We start from the raw sequence: 25,207 nt of genomic DNA, 5'->3' as shown, positions 1-25,207 counted from the left end.
ATAAGTCTCTAAATGTGAATTCATTCCCTCTATTAAGACTCTAGCACATCTTTCAAAAAGCAAAATGAAAATCCTAATTTTCTTCTGGGTTGGATGTCCCACTTAACAGGGAGATTTAGAGGGAGTTTTAAAAATTAGGAAAAAACAGCTCAGAGTTGTTGAGGATTTAACTACGTGTCAGGTACTATGCTAAGTGCTTGCATATCTTCTCATTCAATGATCATTTAAACAATCTTATGAAGTAGATTCTATTACTCTCCTTATTTTATAGGAAGATAAATGTGTGAGGAAACACATTTAGGGTAAATAAAACTTGTCCAGATCACATAGCTAGCAGCTGGGATTTGAACCCAAGACTCTATGTGTCTTCAGGACCATATATGCCATGCTGTACATCCAGAATGGCTGTGAATGATACTTGAACATTTAGGCCCCTGGATTACCTTTGGGGCCCCTAACATTCAGTGACAACACACACAAACCCTAGCTTTTTTGCAGATTTCACTCTCAGAGTCAGACAAAGAGATACTTTTCACACCTTCTCCCATTTGCTCTAAGCCCTAGTCTTTAAATGTTTAAAAAGGCTCCCCTTACTCTTTTAGGAAAAGCATGAGAACAGAAGCTTTACGGGGATCTTGATGGTCTCAGTGGCACCTGTTTTGACCAATTCTTTGAAGCAAATCTACTTTTTGTAGGAAGTATACAACTTGTATACGAATGATGCAAAGTAATCTATCCTTCATGATGACACTAATTGGTAAGTGTTTAAAGTAGATTTTCATCTCTAATACTTGAAATTTGAGTCACTTGTGACAGTAATGTAAGGGATTGACGGCTTCTGAGGGAAGAACTTGGAGACCATGCTGCCACATTGCTAGCCTGGGATGATGGCAAACTGCAGACCTCGAGTTGAAGGAGAACAAGGAAAATGATACTGGTGTTGGATGAGATCCTGATTACTTTAGTTTTTTGTTGTTTTTTTTTTTTTTAGGTTTATTTATTTATTTTTGACAGAGAGAGTAGGAGACGAGCAGAGAGAGAGAGAGAATTGCAAGCAGGCTCTGCATCAGCAGCTCAGAGCCCAACGCAGGACTCAAACCCACAAACCATGAGATCATGACCTGAGCCAAAACCAAGAGTTGGACACCCAACTGACTGAGCCACCAGGCGCTCCGGTTTGTTTTTTTTAAATGTGTATATCATGCCTAGCTTCTTCAGCAGAGATGACTTGTAGGAGAAAATTTGCAAACAGGATGTTAGAAAAAATCCATCACTGTGTTTCCAACCAAAATTCAAATCTCTTCTCTGAATGTGCTCCTGTATGCTACTGCAGATACTGTACTACTCCATATGACAGCACCACTAAATTTTATATTTAGAGGAATTGATTTCGTAATGAACAACAGAGCCCTGGAAATTCAGAACTCCCATATATCCTGCACTGGGTTACCAGAGATCTTTTTAACGCAGAGGCTCTGTGAGGGAACAACTACAATGGTTGAAGTGCCTTATTGGGAGATGGGCATGTCCCATTTTCCCTAATGACACAGAGGGAGTAAAAAAAGATTTCATGTTCTTTTTGAGTCTTGCACACAACAACCTGAGCCTAGCATGTGACAAAAAGCCTTTGGTCTTTTTATATCCTTTGAGAATGACTTCTGCACCTAGGTAACCAATCATAGGCTGTGGACCACTAACTATGGAGGAAAAGGGCAGTTTTGCTAATTAGCCAAGAGAAACGGACATTGCCACATTCTAGAGCATCTAGGTTTGCAAGAATCCAGCCTAGGACAAAGGTTTGCATTTTTTAAAAGTCTGATATTTTCTCAGGTGTTTCAATGCAGAGACCTGGATTTAACTTGAATTCTCCTCTCAGGGCTGTTTATTATGAGCTGTGTGTGTCACAGGTATATATCTGACTTCAAATTGAGGTTTGTAAGAAATATTCAGTTTTAAAATTCTTTCTGGATAGCTGAATTTTCAGCAGAGGACTTTGTGCATTCCCAACAGGCTGGAGAGAAATTTGGTCTTTGCCATCTTTAAAGTTCTTCCCAAGTCTTAGTTCATGGCAAGCTGGGGATGGCAGTTGTTTCTGCTGAGATGCCTCTTGCCTTAGTATTCATCTCCTCTTGAGGTCTGACAGCTCTCTTGCTTTCTGATTGTGCCTGGTTCCTAGAAACCATTTTGTTTTTTTGGAGGCTGGGCAGCTGGTTCCTTCTATCTCCTCCCCATAGGGCACCACTTATATTGGCCCAGTTGGACTGTATACAGATAATTTAGCTCATACCTGCATTGGCATATACAGATAAAATGTTTTCTTATCTTTACTAAGAATTTGGGGAGAGAGGTATAGTGAGAAGCCATGGAGGAGAAAGAAGCTCAGGGTTGGGGCCTACATTAGTCTGCTCAGGCTGCTGTAACAAAATATGATAGACTGGTGGCTTAAACAATAAACATTTATCTCTTACAGTTCTGGGAAGTCCAAGATCAAAGTATGACAGACTTGACTCCTGGTGAGAGCTCTCTTCCAGGCTTATAGATAGCTGCCTTCTTGCTTTGTTCTCACATGGCAGGGAGAGAGAGCAAGCTCATGCATGAACTCTCTGATATCTTAGGAGTGCACTAATCCCATCATGAGGACCCACCTTCATGACGTCATCCAAACCTAATTACCTTCCAAACGCTCCATCTCTAAATACCATGGGAGTTAGAGTTTCAACATAAATTTTGGGGGCTTATAAACATTCAGTCCCAAAGAAGGCCCCTTTTCAGATTGGGTTGAAGAACCTGCCGGATGTATTCATTGGAGGAGTGGAGGAACCTAAGAGAAGCCTTACTCTCAAGTGTGCAGACACTTAAGAAATACGGGGTTTAGGACAAGGGAGGTACAGGTGATCCTTGCCATCATAATGTGGAACATCTCTAAACATTCAGCTTAGCAGGATACATACTCAATGCTAACAGAACCCGTCTGAACAAATTTCATTTATTTATGCCAGATGGAAGAATTCCTCCCCAGGAACCACCACTAAGTTCCCAACATTTTTATTTTAATGAACGTTCCCCTGTATGTGACTCCTACTGTGTGCTTCTGAGAAAGAAATGCTACCTCTTCTTCTCTGCTCTATTCAAGGTTGCCAAGCCTTTGAGGGAAATATTTTATATAACTTTTAATTTTTTTTTCAGTTGGATTATCCAAATTCTGATGCTGAGCAGTTCTATCTTAAGAATGAGTGAGTCCTCTCTAGACTGTAAATTGGAGAACTCAGGCCTTTTATTCCTAGATTTTAATTAAGGAAAATAGATATCTCAGGTGGACTAGAATATCCTGTTCAAAAAAGAACTCTTTCCAAGGTTCTCCTCCCCGGTTCCTGTCCTTAGGAATGCTCATTATATTACCTTTGCTTATTAGCTCTAGGAAAGGTGCTGGTGGGTAAGAGAAAGCTAAGGGGACAAGAGAGAATTTTTGCCCCAAGGATTTTATAAATTAGTTGGAGAATATATACATATGAAAATGTTTAGTAACAATTCCAGTAGCATATGATTAAAAGCCAGAATGAATTGGCCGATCGTAAGTTGCTGTAGGACATGGTTAATCAAGTCAGAATCCTATCCAATGCTTGTTGAAACAAATTCATATGCCCTATCCCTAGAGTTTCTGATGCTGTAGGTCTAGAGTGGGGTCCAGTAATTTGGATTTTTAATTTCCCAGCTGGTGCTGATGCCACTGATCTGGAGACAACCATTTGCTAACTGCTGCTCTAGGAGATCAGGGAACAGATAGATGATGGCAAACGTATGATTGACAGGTATTGAGATGGTGCTTCTTGCTGTCACTCACTTGATGCAGTTACCCACGCTTCGCTTTTCTGGCCCCATTTTAGGAGGACAGCTTGTAGTACTCTTTAAAATATCCACTTTTGATGGATATAAGCAGACAGCATACTCTTTCCTATAATTAGGTAATTCTTTACAAGGAGAGGAAATTTCTGTCATCTTCCTGGCAACAATAGGAAGAAAACAATATTCTTGTTTTTGCTTTGACCATTATTATTTTCTTTCACCATTCTCCTACCTTCCACATTCACCCATGCATTCCCTAATGTACATTAAGTTTTTTTTTTTTTTTCAGCAGCCAAATGAAAATAGGAAACATGTGTCTTTGGATTCACAATCAGTTAAGTTAAAATTGGGTAAATGGAGAGGAGTAAAATTTAGAAAGAATGTAGGGTGAAGAGTTCAGAAAACAAGCTTCCTTGGAAGGAGTTATTTGGTGCTTGGGGAAGAACACTCGCTGATTGAGTATATACATTTCTGGAAAAGAAATGCAATAACATTTTCACATCCTCTAGATGGGGGTTTGTCATAATGTTTTACTGCAGTAAAGTGGAAGATTTCATTGCTATTAAGTTAGTAGCAATCCAAATGATTCTACTCTCAAATATGTGTTCCTATTACTTCGTATTACTGAGGAAATAGCATTATGCAGTTTTTTTTTTTTTTAAAGCAAGGAATCCTTACTTTAAATGCATTTGAATCCTTACTTTATTGCATTTGAAGTTGCTACCAAATACCAGTACAAGCAGAATAAAAAGTTGTACTGAAGTATCTCTAGTCCTCTGGGGGAAACCAGCTCCTAACATGTCAAGAACTTAAGGTTGATCTAATCAGGTTGATTTGGGGCATTTTGAGCAAGAACAAGTTACCACAAGTCCTTCTCCCCTCCAACCCAGATTTTGCAGCTTTATCCCTTTTCTCCATTTTCTTCCATCGATTACATTCAACTCCCCAAATACAGTGGTATTAGGATTTGGGGATATAGTGAAACTCAATGTGTATTTCATAGGATAGTAGTTCTTTGTTTTACTTTATGGTAATTTTTTAAATGCTTGGTTGCATGTGATTCCTAATATAGAGAGCAGCTTGTTATTTTTTCTTACTTTTTCAGCAGCATTTTAAAAATACCACTTTGTAAGGTAATGTTCTTTTATTTTGAAGCATACCAATGCATACATATAATTAGGCACTAAGGAGGACTGTATTTTTTTTTTTTTTTTTGCAAAGATTTTAACTATAGGTTTACACAACAATCCTTTGGATGTGAATTGAAGATGCATGTTAACATGGTGTCTGATACTTTTGCTGTATTTTTACTTCTACGAAGATTGAGGACCTGGTTCCAAGAGAGGGCACCATTTCTCTTAAATGTTTTCTTCCAATTTTTTTTTCATGCTGAGAAAACACTAAATTATGCTGTCAATTTCTGGAAACTGAGTTAACAATTTTTTCTTAATTTGGCAATAGCGTAGAAACAGAAGGTTAGGAGAGAGAATAGTGTGAAGAAGTTTGTTGAGCCTGATTTGTACATAATTTTGTTTTTGATCAGTGTCTCCTCAGAATAAATTCAAGACACTCTTCCCCTTCTTTTTCAAGATGAAAGAATCCTCCAACTTAATTAGAAAATAAAGTTTCTAATTTTCATTCTCTTAACACTAAAGTTTTAATGATTTCAGAATCTGCTTCCATTTTCAACTATTCTCTCATGTATTTCTTTTATTTATTTATTTAAATGTTTATTCATTTTTGAGAGAGAGAGAGAGAGAGAGAGCATGAGAGGGGGAAGGGCAGAGAGAGGGGGACAGAGGATCCAAAGTGGGCTCTGCACTGACAGCAGCAAGCCTGAGGCGGTGCTCGAACTCATGAATTGTGAGATCATGACTTGAGCTGAAGTCAGATGCTCATCTGACCATGCCACCCAGCTGCCCCTCAAGTATGTTTTTAAAATTTTTATACTTATTCTTCCTTTTCAGAATTCTTATTAGGGTTTTCATGCCATGGCACATATCCAGTGACCTCACTCTCTTGCAGTTTGCATCTTATCTCCCAAGATCTTTCTTGAAACAGTTAAGTAATTAATATATATTTGATATCATTAATCTTTGAATAGAGGGAAGGAGAAAGATCATCTCTCTCTTTACATGGTTGACTAGCACTTAAAAACCTGATCTTAATCTTAATTCTCCAAGATACATGAATAATGCTTTTACTATGAGTTGATACAATCTATTTCCTCTATAATTACTTATTAGAGTAGACATCATCTTAAAGGCCAGGAAGTGTCTGGTTTCTGGATTCTCTAGAACCTTTCCCAGGCTACCACATCTGGCACAGAATTAGCACTTTAGTTGAAGTTTGAATAAATGAATGAAATGAACAAAGGAACATGTAAAGCTTTGAGGAAAAGTAGCATATTTTAGTCATGGGTTCAAGATGGTTAATAAATTATAATATAAAAAAGAGCAGAATTTGGAGTACCTGCCTGGCTCAGTCAGTAGAGCATGCGACCTTGATCTCAGGGTCATGAATTCAAGCCCCACATTGGGAGTAGAGTTTACTATAAAAAAAAACAAAAAAAAAAACACAACAACTTTTGGCTTACTTTGTGATTTAAAAATATTTTTTATTAGACTTTTTAAAAAGTTTACTTGTTTATTTTGAGAGAGAGAGAGTGCATGCAAGTAAGGGAGGAGCAAAGAGAGAGAGAGGGAGAAAGAGAATCCCAAGCAGGATCCATACTGTCAGCATAGAGCTGGACACAGGGTTTAATGTCGTCACTCATGAACCAAGAGATCATGACCTAAGCTGAAGTTCAGTCAGACGTTTAACCGACTGAACCACCCAGGTATCCCTAGACTTTGTTTTTGAGAGCAGTTTTAAATTCACAGCAAACTTGAGTGGAAAGTACAGAGATTTCCTGTATACCCCCTATCCCACACATGGATGACCTCCTTAGAGTGGGAGAGAGCCAAAGCATAAGAGACTGTTAAAAACTGAGAACAAACTGAGGGTTGATGGGGGGTGGGAGGGAGGGGAGGGTGGGTGATGGGTATTGAGGAGGGCACCTTTTGGGATGAGCACTGGGTGTTGTATGGAAACCAATTTGACAATAAATTTCATATATTAAAAAAAAAAATTATCAACATCCTGCACCAGAGTGGTACATTTCTTACAGTTGATGAACCTGTGTTGATGCATCATTATCACCCAAAGCCCGCATTTTACATTAGAGTTCACTTGGTGTGGTACATTTGATCATTTGAACAACTATATAATGACATGCATCCACCATTATAATTTCATACAGAGTAGTCTCACTGCCCTAAAAATCCTCTGTGGTCTGCCTATTCGTCCCTCCCCCTAACGTAACCCCTGGCAATTGCTAATCTTTTTATTGTCTTCATAGTTTTACCTTTTCCAGAATGTCATATGGTTGGAATTGTATAACGTGTAATCTTTTCAGATTAGCTTCTGAACATAGTTATATACATTGAAGTTTTTTCCATGTCTTAGTTCATTTCTTGTTAGCACTGAATAATATTCTGTTGTCTGGATGTACCACGGTTTATTTCTTCATTCACTTACTGAAGGACATCTTGTTTTTTCCAAGTTTGGATTTATAAATAAGCTGCTATAAGCATTTGTATGCAGATTTTTGTGTGGACATAGTTTTCAACTTCTTTGGGTATAATACCAAGGAGTGTGATTGTTGGATTGTGTGGTAAGAATATGTTGAGTTTGGTAAGAAGCTGTCAAATTGTCTTTCAAAGTGGCTGTACCATTTTGCATTCCTCCCAGCAATGAGTGAGAGTTCCTGCTTGCTGCTGGCCAGCATTTATTTGGTGGTGTCAGCGTTCCAGATTATGACCATTTTAATAGGTATGTAGTGGTATCTCGTTGTTTTCATTGGCATTTCCCTGATGACATATGATACGATTAGAGCATGTTTTTATATTCTTACTTGCCATCTGTATATCTTCTTTAGTGAGGTGTCTTTTAGAGCTTTAGCCCATTTTCAATTGAGTTGTTTTTGTTTTCTGTTTATTTACTTGTCTATTTTACTATTGAGCTGTGAGAGTTTGTGTGTGTGTGCATGTGTGTGTGTGTATTTTAAATGACAGTTTCCTTTATCAGATATATCTTTGCTAATATTTTCTTCCAGTCTGTGGCTTGTGTTTTCATTTCCTTGAAATTACTTATTTTAATTTGGTTGATTTTTGAATATGGGGTATAGTTGCAATGTAGAAAATTTTAAAAGTGTTGTGTTTGTTTCCTTAGGTTGCCATAACAAAGTACCGCTGTAGGTGGTTTTAAACAACAGGAACTCATTGTCTTTAAGTCCTGGACGCTACAAGTCTGCAAACAAGGTTGTTGGTAGGGCCATGGTCTCTCTGAAGGCTCTAGGAAAGAATCCTTCCTTGCCTCTTCTAGCTTCTGTTGGTTAGGGGAAATTCTGGTTTGCAACTCTATTTCTCTGTCTGCTTCTGTCATCATTGGTGTTCTCCGTGTGCCCCTCTATGTCTGCATCCAATTTTCTCTCTTCTTTTAAGGACATTAGTTATTGGAATATGGCCCACCCTAATCTACCATGACCTCTTTTCTACTTGGTTATATTTGCAAAGACCCAATTTCCAAATAAAGTCACATTTTATAAGTATGGGGAGAGAGGTGTTGCGACTTGAATAGATTTCTTCTTGGGGACACAGTTCTACCTACTACAGATATAAAAGTGTGTAAATGAAAAATTTCTCACCTGTATCCCCAAGTCACCTAGTTACACTCCTGAGAGGCACATATTATTTGAGTTTATTTTAAATAACTGCAACTAGTCTAAAAATGGCTTAATGGAGGAAAGTCTCATTTTCTCCTAGAAGAATCAGTCTTATTCTCATCTTTTTCATTCATCAAAACTTCGTGATTTTTAGTCATCACATTTATCCCATGTCCTTGGCTGAGTTCAGGGATGGGGGAAAAAAAGGTGAAATGTTCAAGTAGAAACTAAATATAGTGAACCTATATTAATCATTGAGTGAAACATATTCTGTATCCATCCATGTGACTCCCTCATTAAATGTCAGACATTGTGTGGGTAGCACTTAATCACTCACTTGCTGGCACAAAGTAGACTGTTGCTAGTTTTAAATCCTAGTAACATTAAATCCTATAGTATTTGGTTATGATAGTTCTTATTTAGATGCATGTTATTAAGTGTTTTGAAATGAATTTGTTGTTATGTATATATTGTGAAAATGATGTTATTAAAATAAAACTCTTTGAGGCATGCTGTATTGAGTTAGATGAAACCTATGAAGGATAGTTCTGTTCTTTGATACTTAAAATAAGTGCCAATATCTTATGCCTCTAAAAATATGAAATATATATACAAAAACATATATAATGCTGCATAGTAGCTTATTAAATGATGTGCAAAGTCGTGCAGTAAGTAACCAATATTTTTAACTTTGTTTAGCATACAGTTTCCCATAAAGCTCTTTCTAAAACATGATTTACATCTCTCATTACTATTGTTTCCAAGAATATATTTGGAGGAATGAAGGTCTACAAGCAGAAGGTAGAATTAACACATGGAGTCAGAAGCCAAGCAATGAGGCAGGGCAGATAGGTAGAACTTTTATGTGTCCTGTCTCCAATAGATTGTGACTTACGGTCTTTTTGTTGCCATGGGAACCATTGACTTGCTGTCTGAGAGTTGGAGGGAATGGAGGATAACGGCAAAACCCTGGGTTTGGGGGTTGGACAGATCTGGTGTAAATCTCACTACTGCCACTTACTAGTTAAGTGACCTTTGGCAAGTTGCTACATTTTTCTAGGCCTAAATTTCTTCATGTATATGGGGAGAAAAACACAGTTCCCATCCCTAATGGATTTACCATCTAATTGGAGGGTGAGGTTAGAACCTGTGGTTATATAATAAGAATTTGATTCTTGCTTTAAGAGATACTCACAGTGGTTGGGGGGTTTAAAAGCAGGTAGAAGCCAGCCAGTTGGAAAACCAGAAAAGGCTTCATGGGGGAACTGGTGTTTAGGTAGGTAGATGTACCTGGTTTAGTAAGACTAACATTTGGAGACCTAGTAGGGGGAGCATTCCAGGCAGAGCAAAAACAAAAGCAATGGTGTGGAGATGGGAAAGGAAAGGCATTTGAGATATAACAAGTGGTCTTATTTCTTTAGAGACAGTTGAGATTAAACAGACATTATAACTTTGTGCCCTCTGTGCTGTCAGGGACCCAGTGGTACAAATGGTTTTAGTAGTGCTAATGGTGGCTTTTGAGCAGACTAATGCATTTAATAACTACTATGACACCATTACCAAGTAAATAACCTTGTACTTGAATAATATTTAGCTTTTACTGGACGTTCTTAAAAATGTGGTCACTGTACTAAAGTGCCAGTACACACATCTTCTGACACAGAGCCCCCATACAATGGAATAGGGACATTTTCATAAATATTTCAGGATTTCTAAATTATTTCCCCAAGTTAGTGTTGAGGAAAAGCTTCATTGATGAATAAGATTTTAATATCATTGAATAAGGTTTAACAGTTTTCTTTATTCCTAAACTTCTCAGAGTTTATTGTGCTAATGTGCAGCGTGAGCCCCATGAAGGGAGATTTAGTGTGTGTCACTTCCCGAGCTTATTGGACCTCCGAATCCTTTGTTCCTTGACTTAATATTAATATCTCCCCAAAGATGTTGTCTTTCAGTCATCAGGGTCAGTATTCTTACACCTGTCGAGCTTTTTCAAAGGCAGACATACTTATCCTTTTCCTTACTCATGCCCTTTTCCAGTGTAACAGATTTGCAGTGGGGCAGGACTGGGACAGGTGCTCAGAAGGTTAGGAACAATGTGGGCTCCTTGATGATTCTGATATCTCACGTCCATTCTTCCAACCTCCTACTTCCTGTCTCCACCCCATCTTTGACTTGACCTAAGGTATAAATTATTCTGTCAGTGGCGTGAACAGTTAAGGCTCAAGCCCTAATTGCTAAACTTTTGCAAGAGAAACCTTATTAAAAACTCATGAAGAAAAGTATAAATATGAACATGAACATGTAAGCAAAGGCTAAATAGGTTATAGATCACCTCTAGAATAGCAGCAGATAATGTACCAGGACTATTATCATGCAAAGGGAGTACATTTTAGAATTTACAAGTTTATTTCTAAGCCTAATTTACTTTTATATGAATATTTTAAACCCACATTAATGTATCTTCAAACAATACAATATATAGGAAACTTTCTGCTAAAGATTGAGGTTTGATATTTTGAAAATTCAATAAAACAAACACATAATTTGGCTCAGAAGTATCAAGGATGTGCTGTGCAACTGATACTACTTCTCTTTGTACATTTCTTTCTTTTTTTTTTTTTAAGTTTATTATTTATTTTGAGAGAGAGAGAGCGAGCCAGAGAAGGGCAGAGAGAGAGGGAGAGAGGATCCCAAGCTGGCTCTGTGCTGGCTGCACTGAGCCTGATGTGGGGCTCCAGCTCACGAACTGAGAGATCATGACCTGAGATGGAGCCAAGAGTCAGATGCTTAACCGACTGAGCCACCCAGTCACTGCAGCACATTTATTTTGATTCTTAGATTCTTAGCACTTTTGTAAGAGGTCAGAAAAAAGTTAAAATTCAGATTTTTGCTATATGTTATCATTTGTGGAAATTGGAGGGAGTTTATAATTGCTTATTAGATTCCTGTAATTCATTGATAGTAGGGATCAATCATTTCAGTAAAAATCATTATTCTTTTGGCTGCATAACTGCTTATTTTTTTAATCTATGTGTTTAGTTTTTTGACAAAGATCTGCATGATAGTTTTTTCTTAATAGTTCTCAGGTAGAAGTGTGTGTGTGTGTGTGTGTGTGTGTGTGTGTGTATGTATGTACAAAATTGTATACATAATGTAGTATCATGTAGTAAACCCATAAAGACTGTCCTCAGTGATTCTCGGAAGCAAGATGTCTTTACTTCTTGATCAAGTACCTCAGAATATACTGAACTTGCTTTCCTTACATCATCAAAATGCATATGCTTCCTATTGGAAATGATAATATCTCTCCTTTTTATGATGGATAAGAATTTTCTGTATATAGAATGCAGGGAACCAATAGAGGAAAGTGCCTAAAGGAATGTGTATAAGTTGCCAAAATTTATACCTCCTGAGATGTTTCTAAGAGCATCATAAATAGCATACAGTGAATGCCTTCCCTCCAGCTGAGCTTTTGAAATAGCTCACTCAGCACTTTTGTTAAATAATATCCCTGGGACATGAACCGAATAGCATTTCCTGTTCAGTCTCATCTGTCATTTTCCTGATTCCACAAACCAGTCTCCAGATGTCAAAATATAAAGGTGAAAGTGAGTGAAATTGTTTTTATTTACAGAGCCCCCTAAATCAAACCAGGATTATCTCCTGCCACCATGACCCTATGAAATTCTAAACCATCTTTAACCTTCATTGTAGTTTAAAACAATATACTATACTTGGAGACCATTTTAGCTGAGTTGTATAATCTGCTGTTATAAATTCTGCCAGAGTAAAATTATCATGAGCCTGGGATAATCCTTGTAAAACATGCTTGTAGGACCTTTGTAACTACTACACTGAAACTCTATTGCTACTTAATATCTCCAGCATTGCAAGAAAGAGATAGACTATTGGTTTCTGTTTCTCTTGCAAGTACTTATGAGTGTGGCTTCAAGGTGTGGAGGAAACATGAAGCGAAAATGCACTGTGAAACACCAAAGTGCTGTGTAAGTACCGGTATTATAGTGGTTTCATGAAACTTGACTTATCTGTTTTGTGTGCATTTTAGGTTTTCAGATGTGCAAGTTTTATTATATTCCATTAGGGGAAAATGGCTCATGTAGTCTTTTCAATTGCCTCTCATATGTCCAAAAGTTTGGGTATTAATAGACTCAATTCTAGAAAAGAAGAACTCATAAATAATACCTAGTTGAGTTGTCTCATTTTTCAGATTAGAAACTAAGGTCTAGAGAGATGAGGTACCTTGACCAAGCCAGTTAGTAGCAGCTCTGAGTTAGAAGCTGTCTGGCTCTCTAGTCAGATCCCCAGTTTATTATTCATACCTCAGTAGATATGGAATCTTGTTTACCAACATCAACAACCACAAAGCTTGTTGGCCTTGCCCATATTTTTAGCATACTTTGGTTTTTTTTTGCATAAAAAACATACTCAATAATAAACTTGCTTTCAGCAGATTTGATTTCCCTATAATCAGGCATCATGATCAATTTAGAAATGTGGATCTAACGATCTTGAAATTCTAGATTTTATATGATATTTTAATTCACTTCATAGGAACTTGTTAACTTATCTGTTAACAAGATCTGTTATCTTGTTATCTGTTTTTATTTTTGCTAAAATACAGGTCTTCCACTTTTTTTCTCCTGGGCCTTTTATCACACAGTGTCTTGGGGGAAGAAAAGGAAGTTATCATAGTTTGTATTTGATGTTACGTTCACATTATTGCCTAAAATAGGGGTTAGATGTCACTTGGGACTTTACAGTGGTATAGCCTGACTCTGAATTTCATCCTCACATTGGTGAGCTAGTGTGAAAAGCTCTTAACTTTGGAAGACCTGGCTGAGTTCCTGCAAGCGCTCCTTTTCACCCACTGTTTTCATTTGGGTCATCACTATCCCCTCTGAACCTGTTTTGTGATGGATACAATGGGAATAATACTTGTCCATCTGTGTTTTAGAATGTGATGCTCATACCATTTCTGAGAAATTTATAAAAGAGTGCTTTATTTTGTTTGGAAGCCCTTGATCCTTTGGGTATTTTCTCTCAATAGGGACATCAAGGAGGCACCTCAAACCCCTAATATCTGTTCCTGAAGAAGAAGAAGGAGGGGAAGGGAAAGGAGAAAATGTTTTATAAATTGAAAAATGCAGTCTAAAGACAGTATAAAGTGCTCTAATATTGTTAGCAGGAAACAACTCCCCCTCCTTCAAAAGTTTTTTAATTGATACCTTAGGACCAGGAAATTGCTCTACTCTTCTATTTGCTGTCCTGTCCTATTTTTGCAAAATCTTACTCTTCCCAAAAGTCCCCTCTCAAATGCTGCTGCTTCTTTAAGCTTCTCTGATTCCCCTCTCACATTAGGTTCGGTATCATAGTGGTTTTTTTGTGCTTATTCTATAACTAGAATGAAAGCTTCTTCAGAGGTTGTCGTGATGAAACTTTTAGGAGAAGGCCTTGCACATTGTAGTTGCTCAGTAATATTTGTTAAGTTGATATTGGGGTCAATGCATTTTCTTTTTTTAGTATTGTTTCTCAATTCCTTCCTTATAATTTTACTTTGAGTTATTTACCTAGTGTTGAAACAATAGTGTGGGGAAAAAAGTCTTTAACTTCAAATGTCTTTCAGTACATATATTTTTTATTAATTGGAATCAGAGCAGTTGAAAAAAAAGTGGTATTTTAAAAGTTGTAGCTTATTTTATAAATCAGCTCAGCTGCACATCTTGACTTTTAAATCTTATTTTCCATTCATATTTTTTCTAGTGATCATATTTAAATATTCAAAGTTAAGAACTGAGTTTTGGGCAAATGATTCCTCAAAAAATTATATTTATTTATTTTTATATTTTTTAATGTGTATTTTTTTTGAGAGAGAGAGAGAGAGACAGAGTACGAGCAGGAAATGGACAGAGAGACAGAGAGGGATACACAGAAGCGGAAGCAGAATTCAGGCTCTGAGCTGTCAGCATAGAGCCCAATGTGGGGCTTGAACCCATGAACCATGAGATCACGGCCTGAGCTGAAGTCAGATGCTTTTCCAACTGAGCCACCCAGGTGCCCCCAAAATTATATTTATTAAAAAAATTTTTTTTTAATGTTTTAATTTATTTTTGAGACAGAGACAGAGCCTGAACAGGGGAGGGGCAGAGAGAGAGGGAGACACAGAATCCAAAGCAGGCTCCAGGCTGTGAGCTGTCAGCACAGAGCCTGACATGGGGCTTGAACTCATGGACTGTGAGATCATGACCTGAGATGAAGTTGGACACTCAACCAACTGAACCACCCAGGCAGCCCAAAATTATATTTATTTTTTAAAAGGAAGTTTATTTCAATTTACTCATGGCAAATCAATTTTTAGAAGAAAAGTGTGTTGTCTTAAAGATTGATGACATATTCAAGCTGGTGACCAGAGCATTCCTACCTTCTTTCAAAACTAGGTGTAGGTGCCATGTGAACAATGATGCATCACATTTTATTTTCTACTACTAGAGTGTTCTGACATGATAAAAATCATCATTTACAATATTATGATAAAAAAGAAAAGGTATTTATTGGCTGAGAGGCTTGTGTTTCTAAATCTTTGGAATTATGATGGAAATTTTGACAGAATCATAAACCAAGTTGACATTAATGGGAATTGCTTCCATTATGATCTTGTCTAGCCTTATTAGAAGGTCATTTGGAAACTTTAGATAATCAGATGGTTCTATGACCAAGTAGAAATAGTGCTTTATCTTTTGTGTTTTAACCTTTGGGTGCTCCCACCAAGTGTAGTTTTAGTGTGTATCCTTCCTTTGACTGTTAACACCTCTTACAATGATTACTAGTCTAGTCACTGTGACTAGCTGACATTTCTGTTATTACTGACTTTCATAAAGATTCATTATCAATTGATGACAATGCTCCTGAAGTCTCTAGCTAGGTAGTCACTTTTTGCTTTTCGTAGCCTTCTACCGTCACCCCTGCATGAATCTCTATAGTGCTGGTGGTCCTTACCTCTAATCCTAACGTGAAGGAATGTGGAATGGGGCAAAGAGAACAGAAAGCTCAATGCTAGCATTGGCTCTGACCACTAATGAGCTTTAAAGCTTTGAGCAAATGATTTCTGATCAGTAATATGTAGGTTGCATTAGGTAATTTTAAAGATGCCTCTGGCTCTGAGATTCTGTAATTCATCAAAATTCATCTGCCAGAATGGCACTGTAATAATTAGGTAGACTGACAGCTGGATGCAGGGAAATGACAGAGCCAGAAGCTTCAGTCTACACTATCCCTGGTGAACATTCATGTTTGCATATTTTAATAACAGTATTCTCAGCATCCCACCTCTACCCAATCACTTACTTAGCAAGAAGCTTTGTCCCTCTTAACATTTTACAACTATGTAATTTAATGAAATTCATTAGTACCAACAAAAGGAGTAACAGTGATATTTTAATATGCCTTTATTATCATTCCTTGTATTTGAGAAACCAATTGAAAGACTTTTAGCTTTGACTTCTAAGGAAGAAAAAAATCGCCTGTCTTTATTTAATGGAGGAAAAAAGATCTCCAATAAAGAATAATGCCCCAGAATTGTCATTCACTTCACACTTGCTCCTCTTTAGGCATGCAGAACCTCATGTGTTCTTAAGCATAAAATGGAAGGTGACACATTAAATGAAGGGTCTTTCTGAAAAATAAAGTAGGCAAAATCACTTTACTCTCAAGAATAGTTGTCAAGTGAAAACCAAAAATAATAGCTTATTCATAGTCAATATTTGGAAGTATTTCTTAAGTCCAGAAAGGTCAGAGGGAAATCCAGTAAATGTCAACACTGTTTGTCAGGTGGGGAGATTCACAGCATCTCCTGAGAAATTTAATTTATATTAATGAGGAGTGAAACCTGCCTAGGGCTGTCTCAGAGATTGCTCTGGTGTCAATTTTAATGATCTAACTTCATGAAAAGGATTTTTACCAAATTATTCAGCAAGACAACCTCATATGAGATTACTTTTTAATTGTGAGGCCTCAGTTACTCTGACCCCTGCTGAACCACAGTCACACATGGGGGCTTCTTGCCTCACTAAATTGATAACTTGCTGTCACTTCTGACCCTTTTTGGGTTCTTAGGGGACCATGCCAATCCAAGTGAGATTCTGACAGTAAAGTTCTACTTCAATTCAGCAGACATTCATGAAGACCTCTAACTGAGGCAATGTGGCAGTGACAGCAAGGGCTACTGTTTATAAACACTTATTGTGTTCCAGGTGCCCTACTAAGCGTTTTATATGGCCAATTTCTAATCTGTAACTTCACAGAATTACAGAGGAGGAGATAAGGATTCAGAGATGTTAAGTTTGCTTGCCCAGGATCATACTGTTAAGTGATTGGCAGAACCAGGATTTGAGAAGTCTGTTTGGCTTTCAAATTCCATGGTTTTTCACTCCTCCCCTATTTCTTGGGTTTTTCCTTTACTCATGGAATGTTTCAAAGTTCATAACAGCTTCCATTTATCTAGCAAAGGTATGTTTCAGACATTGTGCTTGGTGTTTTATTATGTAAACCTCTGGAAGAGATGACACTGGCCCCACTTATAAGTGAAGAAGGAGGGCTGGAGGGTTAAGCAGCTTGCCCCAGTTCAGACAACTCCAAAATAATGAGGCTAGGATTCTAACCTCTTCCCAAACTACATTCTTACTGTTAGAGAGCTGTGACTCTAACAGTGCTGTGTCCTGGGTTGGTAGAAAGGTGACAAAGCCAGTTCTCTATCCTCTAGTAAGTAGCAAGAAGTCCACTGGGTTCAGATGGACACAAACTCAAGTGTCTATAAAACCAAGCAGAATGATGTAGATGTGAAATGAAGTGATTTTTAAAAGGTGCTGGGGAAGCACAGAGGCAAGAAAGTTAATGCCAGATAAAAGGTACAGAATGGTTTTGCGAATATGGAGGCATTTAATGAATCGGATTGCAGAATACAGAGAATGCAAGGAAACACACTTCAGGCCAAGGAACTAGTTTCCCCTAGAGTACAACTTTGGCCGTATTTCCTACATTTGAATGCATAGTGTTTTTGTTATTAATTTCAAATAGTTTGTAACTTAGTTTTAATTTTCTCACTGGTTCATGACTCAATTTCTATTGTCAGAGTCTATAACTGGTTAGATTTTTTTGTTTATTAAGTTGTTTTATTTGTATTGTTTTGGGTCAGAGAAAATTACTGAACTCTTCTTGGTTTAGGAATTTGTGTGCTCTATTAAATGATCAACTTTTATAAATGTTCCATGGATATTTGAAATGAATATGCAAATATAGATACATTTTCTAAAGAGTCAAAGGATTGGATCGAATTATTCTAATTGGATTGGATTATTCTAATCCTCACATATTTTTTCTTTGAGGAAATAAATCCTGAGATGAGAGTTTCTCACTGGTATCTTGGATTGAATAAATTCTATATTTCTTAGTTTTTAATTCATGTAATTAGATGCTATGTGTTTTGGTGTATAAAAATGTGGGATTATTATGTCTTCTTAGATTATACTTGCTAATCAGTATAAAATACCTATCTTAGGGCATCTGGATGGCCCAGTCAGTGAAGCATCTGACTTTGGCTCAGGTCATGATCTCACGGTTCGTGAGTTCAAACCCCATGTCAGGCTCTGTGCTGACAGCTCGGAGCCTGGAGCCTGCTCCGGCTCTGTGTCCGACAGAGACACAGAGATTTTGTGTCTCTGTCTCTCTCTGCCCCTCTCCTGCTTGTACTCTGTCTCTCTCTCTCTGTCAAAAATAAATAAACATAAAAATATTTTTAAAGTATCTATCTTGTTTCATTTAACTTTTGTGAACTAAATTTATTGTAAAACAGGAGCCTGGGAGATTCAGGCTTCTGGTTATGGAATGAGTAAGTCATGGGAATAAAAGATGCAGCAAAGGAATACAGTCAGTGATCATTGTAATAGTGATGTAAGGGGGCAGGTGGTAGCTATACTTGTGGTAAACACAGCATAATGCATAACTTGTCAAATCACTATGACAAGTATGCCTGAAACTAATGTACCATTGTGTGTCAACTATACTCAAATTAAAAAACAAAAGATTAAAAATTTACTGTCAAACAAATGTGGTCATAGCTAATCTGTTTATATACGAGATGCATTGTACTCACCACCCTTTTGTGTCATATTATTTTAGGATGATTTTTTATATTCACAGTTTTTTACTCTTTTAAAAAATGTAGCCTATTAATATATATTTTGATTGCTCATATGGTCCTATGCCTGTCATTTAATTTTGTATGTTCTGATACTTTTGGGGGGTGTTTTATTTTAGCTTTCTTTTCTTTCTTTTGCTTCACTGATTTCTTTTAAAAATTCTTGAAAATTATTATTCATTTTCTTTTCTACTAGTGGTGGTTCTTTAATCAATACACATATACTTAATCAATATAAAAAATAAAAATATCTATAACCTCTAAACAAATAAGAAGACATATTTAGCATGCTTTAATTTATCCTTTCTTACATTTACCTCTTCCTTAATACTTCAAATATTTTATAGACATAACCTGAAAATTTATTTTCACATCACCATCCATGTAGGTATATTTTATCTATATGTTTTGTCTTAAAAAAAAAAAACATTTTCAGGGGTGCTTGGGTGACTCAGTTGGTTAAGCATCTGACTTTGGCTCAGGTCATGGTCTCATGGTTCATGGGTTTGAGCCCTGCATCAGGCTCTGTGCTGACAGCTCAGAGCCTGGAGCCTGCTTCGGATTCTGTGTCTCCCTCTCTCTCTGTTCCACCCCCACTCACACTCTGTCTCTCAAAAATAATAAATAAACATTAAAAAAACCCCAACCCCCCCCCCTCACATTTTCTTGATAATTACGTGAACATTTACAGCCACAGTGAAGTAATTTAACTTTGTTTTACTGGGTTCATTGCTCCCATTTTGTGCCTGCTATCTCACCATTTCTTGAGTTTTTTATTGGATTACCATTTGTCACTTGGCTGGCGTAAGTTTTCTCCCTCAAGTAGTTGTTACAGAAAGGGTAAATGAGTGGACAATATTATTGGTACCATCAGTGACTTTCATAGCACTGTACCTACTAATCAGTTCTTTGCCCTCATCTTATCTAAGCTTTCTATAGCAACTGACAATCACTTTCTCTTGTCTTCATTTGGTTTCTAAGATGCCACTTTTTAAAAATTCTTTTGTCTTAACTATAGAGAACAATCAGATGGTTACCAGAGGGGAGATGGGTGGGGTGGGGTGGGGGATGGGTGAAATAGGTGAAGGGGGTTAAGAGTACACTTATCTTGATAAGCACTGAGTAATATATGGAACTGTTGAATCACTATATTGTACACCTGAAACTAATATAACATTGTTATGTTAACTACACTGGAATTAAAAAAAAAATTAATTCTCCTTTTAGCTCATTGGACACTATTTCTTGGCTGGTTCTTCTTTATCTCCCTCGTCTCTTTATGTTGAAATGTCTTAGCGCTTGTTTTTCAACTCCATTTTCTTCTGTTTTCTTTCATTCCCTAGGCGATCTCATTCAGGTCTATGGCTTTAAATGCCATCTATATATAGCCAAAGTTACATCTTTTGCTTTCACATCTCCTGTGAATGAATACTTGATATCTTGAAATTAACATGCCCCAAACTGAACTCTCATTTTCCCTACCCAAACCTGAACTTTCCTAAGTATTACTCCTTTTATTAAGTGTCAAATCTAGCATTCTACTTGCTTAAGCCAAAAACATTGGAGTCATGCAGTTCATCAAGCAAAATAAAACTTTGGGTTGTCAAATTCACTGAAAAATCTTGTAAGCTGTATCTTACAAGATATATCCAGAATTGGACCATTTCTTTCTTTCTTTTTATAAGTTTATTTATTTATTTTTTTAGAGAGACAGAGAGACAGAGAGACAGAATGAGTGGGGAAGGAGCAGAGAGAGAGGGAGAGAGAGAACCCCAAGTTGGGTCCGTGCTGTCAGTGCAGAACCCAATGTGGGCTCTATCCCATGAACCGTGAGATCATGACCTGAGCTGAAATCAAAAGTCGGACGCTTAACTGACTGAGCCACCCAGTCACCTCCAGAATTGGACCATTTCTTGCCATCATCCTGGTTACTACCCTTGTCCAAGCTACTAGTGTTTATTTCTGTTATTGCATAGCTTCCTAGCTGGTTTCTCTACTTCTGCCTTTGGCCCCCTACAGCCCATTCTCCACACAGCAGCCAGCCAGCATCTATTTCACTAAGAGTAAAAGTCCATATCCATATGATGGTCTATAAGATCTGTACCCACCCCCCACTCTGAGCTCATCTTCCCTTAACACTCTCCTCCTCACCTACTCTTCTCTAGCCACATGGATCGCTTTGTTGTTCCTCCTTCATAGCAAGTGTTTATTTCAAGGCCTTTGCATTTGCTGTTCCTTTAGTGTGAATGCTTTCCCTCACATTTCAACTGGGCTCTCTCCTTCACTTCCTTCAGGTCTCTGCTCATAGGCTACCTTATCCCTTATCTCCAGTGCTTGGAATGTGCCTCACATGTTGTAATTCCTCAATAAACATTTGTTGATGTCTGTGCATAGTTGAAAAATGTTTTAATCAAGACTGGGCATAAAATTTTACATCCTAATCCTTTTTTCTTAGAACTCTGATCAGACCAATTTTTAAGAATCTTTTGGGGAGAAGATATTTAATAAATGGTAGCAATTATTTTTAAGGATGATATTTTCTATTTGACTATCATATTTATCCAGTAAACATTTATTAAGGGTATAACGTATATTGGGCATGTGTTAGGTGTGTTTATGAAGAAGATAAAGATGTGTAACATAAGCCACTTATTCTCTAGGAGTTTATACTCTATGGGGGGGGTATTATATTAGGAATTATGGATAAATAACATTGTAAAATATGTATGTACGCTATTGGTATATATTTATATCTACACTTACATTTATCTTCACCAAGTTCTCTTTGTATCCATCCATCCATCCAAACATCCAATCAGTGGAGCCTTGTTTCCATATTTTCCCTGAATTGAGGAGGGGGAAAAAAAAAGTCTTGGATGAACCTGCTCTGGTAAGCATTGGTTGATGATTGTAGTGGGTCAGGCAGCTCTGTTGTTTAAAAAGGTGTTGCAGAGACCTTTTTCAGAAGGAGTGCATGAATGAAATACTTTTCCGGTGTGGACCAAGGCTAAAGCTCTACTCGCCTATAGGTTTTGTAATGTTGCTCTAGATGATGTGTACTGTTAAATTATGATTCACCTATATGATAAAATAGTATGAAGTTATTACATCATTCTAAAAGAGTATTTGACATTAAAAAAATTTTTAGGTAGGAGAAAATTCATATAAAATATTACTTAGTATAATATTTATATGTATTAAAAATGACTGGAAGAGAATATGCCAAAAAGTTCACAGTAGCTGTTTTGGGATAAAGGGATTATAGCTGGTTTGGATTGTATGCTTTATGTGTTTCTGTTTTTCTTAAGTTTTCTAATATAAATATTTATTACTTTTTTAAAAATTGTGGTAAAATCCCTTGTATGTGATGATTCACTTTTCTCTTGCTGCTTTCAAAATTCTCTCTTTGTCTTTTGAAAGTTTGATTATACTGTGTCTTAGTATGCATCTCTTTGAGTTCATTTTGTTTGGGATTCCTTGGGTTTCTTATGTGTTTATATTCATGTTTTTTATCAAATTTGAGAAGTTTTCAGCCATTATTTTCTCAAGCGTTCTCTCTGCCCCTTTCTCTCTTTTTTGGATAACGAAAGCATCCATTTTTCACTTTATAATGAAATAATATTGAGGGTATTATAAAATTGTTTTCTAGTTAATGAATGGATGCCAAGGAAAGAGAGAACTGGGCATTGTGTGGATGGACAAGAATTTGTTTGCTGGTTACCTACCCCAACTCTTCTGGGTATGGAGATAGTGTGGATAGTGGATGTGGCATACTATCCAGCATTCTAAGACAATGTTTTCAAAGTGTGGTCCTTGGGTGCCTGGGTGGCTCAGTTGGTTAAGTGTCCGATTCTTGATTTCAGCTCAGATCGTGATCTCATGGTTGGTTGTGAGATCAAGCCCTGCATCTGGCTCTGTGCTGGCCATGGAGCCTGCTTAAGATTCCCTGTCTCCCTCTCCCTCTGCCCCTCCCCTGCGAGCTCACTCTCTCTCTCTCTCTCTCTCTCTCTCTCTCTCTCTTGCACACACATACTCTCTCTCTCTCTCTCTCACTCTCAAAACAAAAGCAAAAATAAAAAATGAAGTGTGGCCCTGAGCAGCCACATCAGCATCAATATCGGCATCACCGGGCAACTTGTTAGAAAGGCAAATTCTACTTGGGGAGAGTCTTCTTCATTTAAGAAGTCCTCCAGATGATTCTGATGTGTGCTAAAATTTGAGAACCTGTTGTTCTGTAGGAAGGGTCCTTAACTTGAAGTTTAATATCTACACTATTCCTCTCTATCCTGTGCTCTGTTTGAACATTTTTTTTTCTGTGTATGTATTATAGGAAGGGGATATCTCATATCTTTTTACTCTGTGTAATTGATCCTTGCAACATCTGGATGAGGTTGCAAGGAATCTGAGGTATAGAACTTAAATAAATATTCAAAGGCTATTGAGGCAGTGTCAGGAATAGACTCAAGTCTTCAGATTCAGAACTCTGTCCACAGGAACATACATGCTCAGATTTTCCTAGTGACAGATTAACAAATTGTAAAAATTAATCATAAGATTTAAAAAATTTTTGTAATGTTTTTATTTATTTTTGAGAGAGACAGAGAGAGTGTGTGATTAGGGGAGGGGCAGAGAGAGAGGGAGACACAGAATCTGAAGCAGGCTTCAGGTTTGGAGCTGTCAGCACAGAGCCTGATGTGGGGCTCGAACTCATGAACTGCCATCATGACCTGGGCCAAAGTTAGATGCTTAACCAACCGACTGAGCCACCCAGGTGCCCCAATTGTAAGATTTTTTAAAAATGTCTATTTGTTTATTTTGGGAGAGAGAGAGAGAGAGAGAGAGAGAGAGAGAGAGAGAGAGAGTGCTAGCAGGGGAAAGGGGCAGAGAGAAAGGGAGAGAGAATCTTAAGCAGGCTCTGTGCTCAGCATGGAGCCCAATGTGGGGCTTGATCCCACAACTGTGAGATCATGACCTGAGCCAAAGTCGAGGGTCGGATGCTTAACCAAATGAGCCACCGAGACACCCCAGTTACAAGACTTCTTTTGTTGATGGTTTTGTTTTCTTTTGCTTTTAATTATCTAAATATTAATTGATTTTAATTAAAAATTATTAGTTAAAAATTGTTTGGTTGCTGTTTTTTGCTCTCTGTATTATCACACCGCCTTGCTGTTTATTAGTTCTAGGTACCTTGTACTGGCTAAGAAAACCATTTTGGGCCCTTAGGGTGACACTAGAGAACCAAGGCTTTCTAGTGGTTACTTTTCAACTGAGCCCTGTTTTATTTTCAAAGGTAAGACAAATAAAGACCAGTACTTTAAGATGTTTATTTGATTCCATATTTATTTTCTTTTGAATTATATTTATTTTCCAATAGCTTTGGTGAAGTGAAAATCAGCAAAAAAAAAAAAAAAATCAAGAACAAGTATTTAAGGATAAAAATCAGTTGATATTTAGGGCAGTACATGGTGTGGATAAAATATACTGAAATACATGCCACCTAGAGCAAACAGGTAAAATAGAACAGTCAAAACTCAGTGTTCCAGAAGCTGGCATGAATGGAAAACCCATCAGCTAAAGCAAGTTATCAGCCAAATGAATCCATTTTCATGCACAAAATGGATATATAGTATATACCATATAAGAGCAAGGTTTTCTTAGGTTAATATCCATTAGAAGAACAGGCTCTTTTTAAAAAAGAAATACTCATTTTACTGTCTCTGTTGTATTTTCTAGATTTGAATTGGTTCTGTGTTTTGGGATTAAATTGCTCATTGATGGATAGAGGCTAACTGAAATAAACATGCTAATTATGTTTTCTGTTGTCATAATGCCTATTCAAATAATTCGTTTTTAATTAACTCTCTTGTATGGCATATAAGTTCTTCAGCCTTTCTATTAGTAGAATTTTAACTAGGCATTTTTGTCTCTTTTTCTCTCTCTTCCTTTTTAAATCTACCTTTTAAACTTAAAAAATTGATAAGAAGGGGGTGTTTGATTTTTGTAGCAGAATAAAATCTCAGATAACTTCTTTGATTTCTTCATATAAGCAAATAATCTCAGCTTTAAACCAGTTTCCCGTTTCTGTGTAGGCAAAGGCCACTGTCCATACTTTGTGGACAAAAGCCTGTCAAAGACTGTGAAGCCAGAATAGATATGATACTTTGGACAGGATTTGATTTGGAGAGTTTTGTGGATTGGCACAAGGAGCTAATGAGGGAAAGGTGTTGGTTTGGTATCCTGGGAGTCATTTGCTTCCTGTTCATTATAAGTAAGTCCTGGGGCTTCACCCTACCCAGATATTTAATGCATTTTATTCCAGTAACAGCAGCAACATCATCTTCTTCTTCTTCTTCTTCTTCTTCTTCTTCTTCTTCTTCTTCTTCTTC

The 25,207-nt window shown here is 37.2% G+C and overlaps 1 protein-coding gene across 3 annotated transcripts in view; it reads left to right on the top strand.

The window, feature by feature from the left end:
- Window positions 1-25,207, top strand: part of PPM1L (protein phosphatase, Mg2+/Mn2+ dependent 1L) — a 287,828-nt gene that overhangs the window by 109,171 nt on the left and 153,450 nt on the right. The window contains exon 1 of one of the 3 annotated variants that reach the window (XM_049628620.1): window positions 5,557-12,615. The exons of the other annotated variants lie outside the window; for them this stretch is intronic. Within the exon in view, the coding sequence (XP_049484577.1) occupies window positions 12,589-12,615 (27 nt within the window). The 5' untranslated portion in view covers window positions 5,557-12,588. Of the gene's footprint in view, window positions 1-5,556; window positions 12,616-25,207 lie in introns of those variants that run through there. 3 annotated transcript variants of the gene reach the window in all.

The sequence above is a fragment of the Panthera uncia genome, chromosome C2 (assembly GCF_023721935.1).
Source record: "Panthera uncia isolate 11264 chromosome C2, Puncia_PCG_1.0, whole genome shotgun sequence".
NCBI lineage: Eukaryota > Metazoa > Chordata > Mammalia > Carnivora > Felidae > Panthera > Panthera uncia.
Note: the sequence above shows the minus strand (reverse complement) of the source record. Positions and strands in the feature narration are given on the sequence as shown.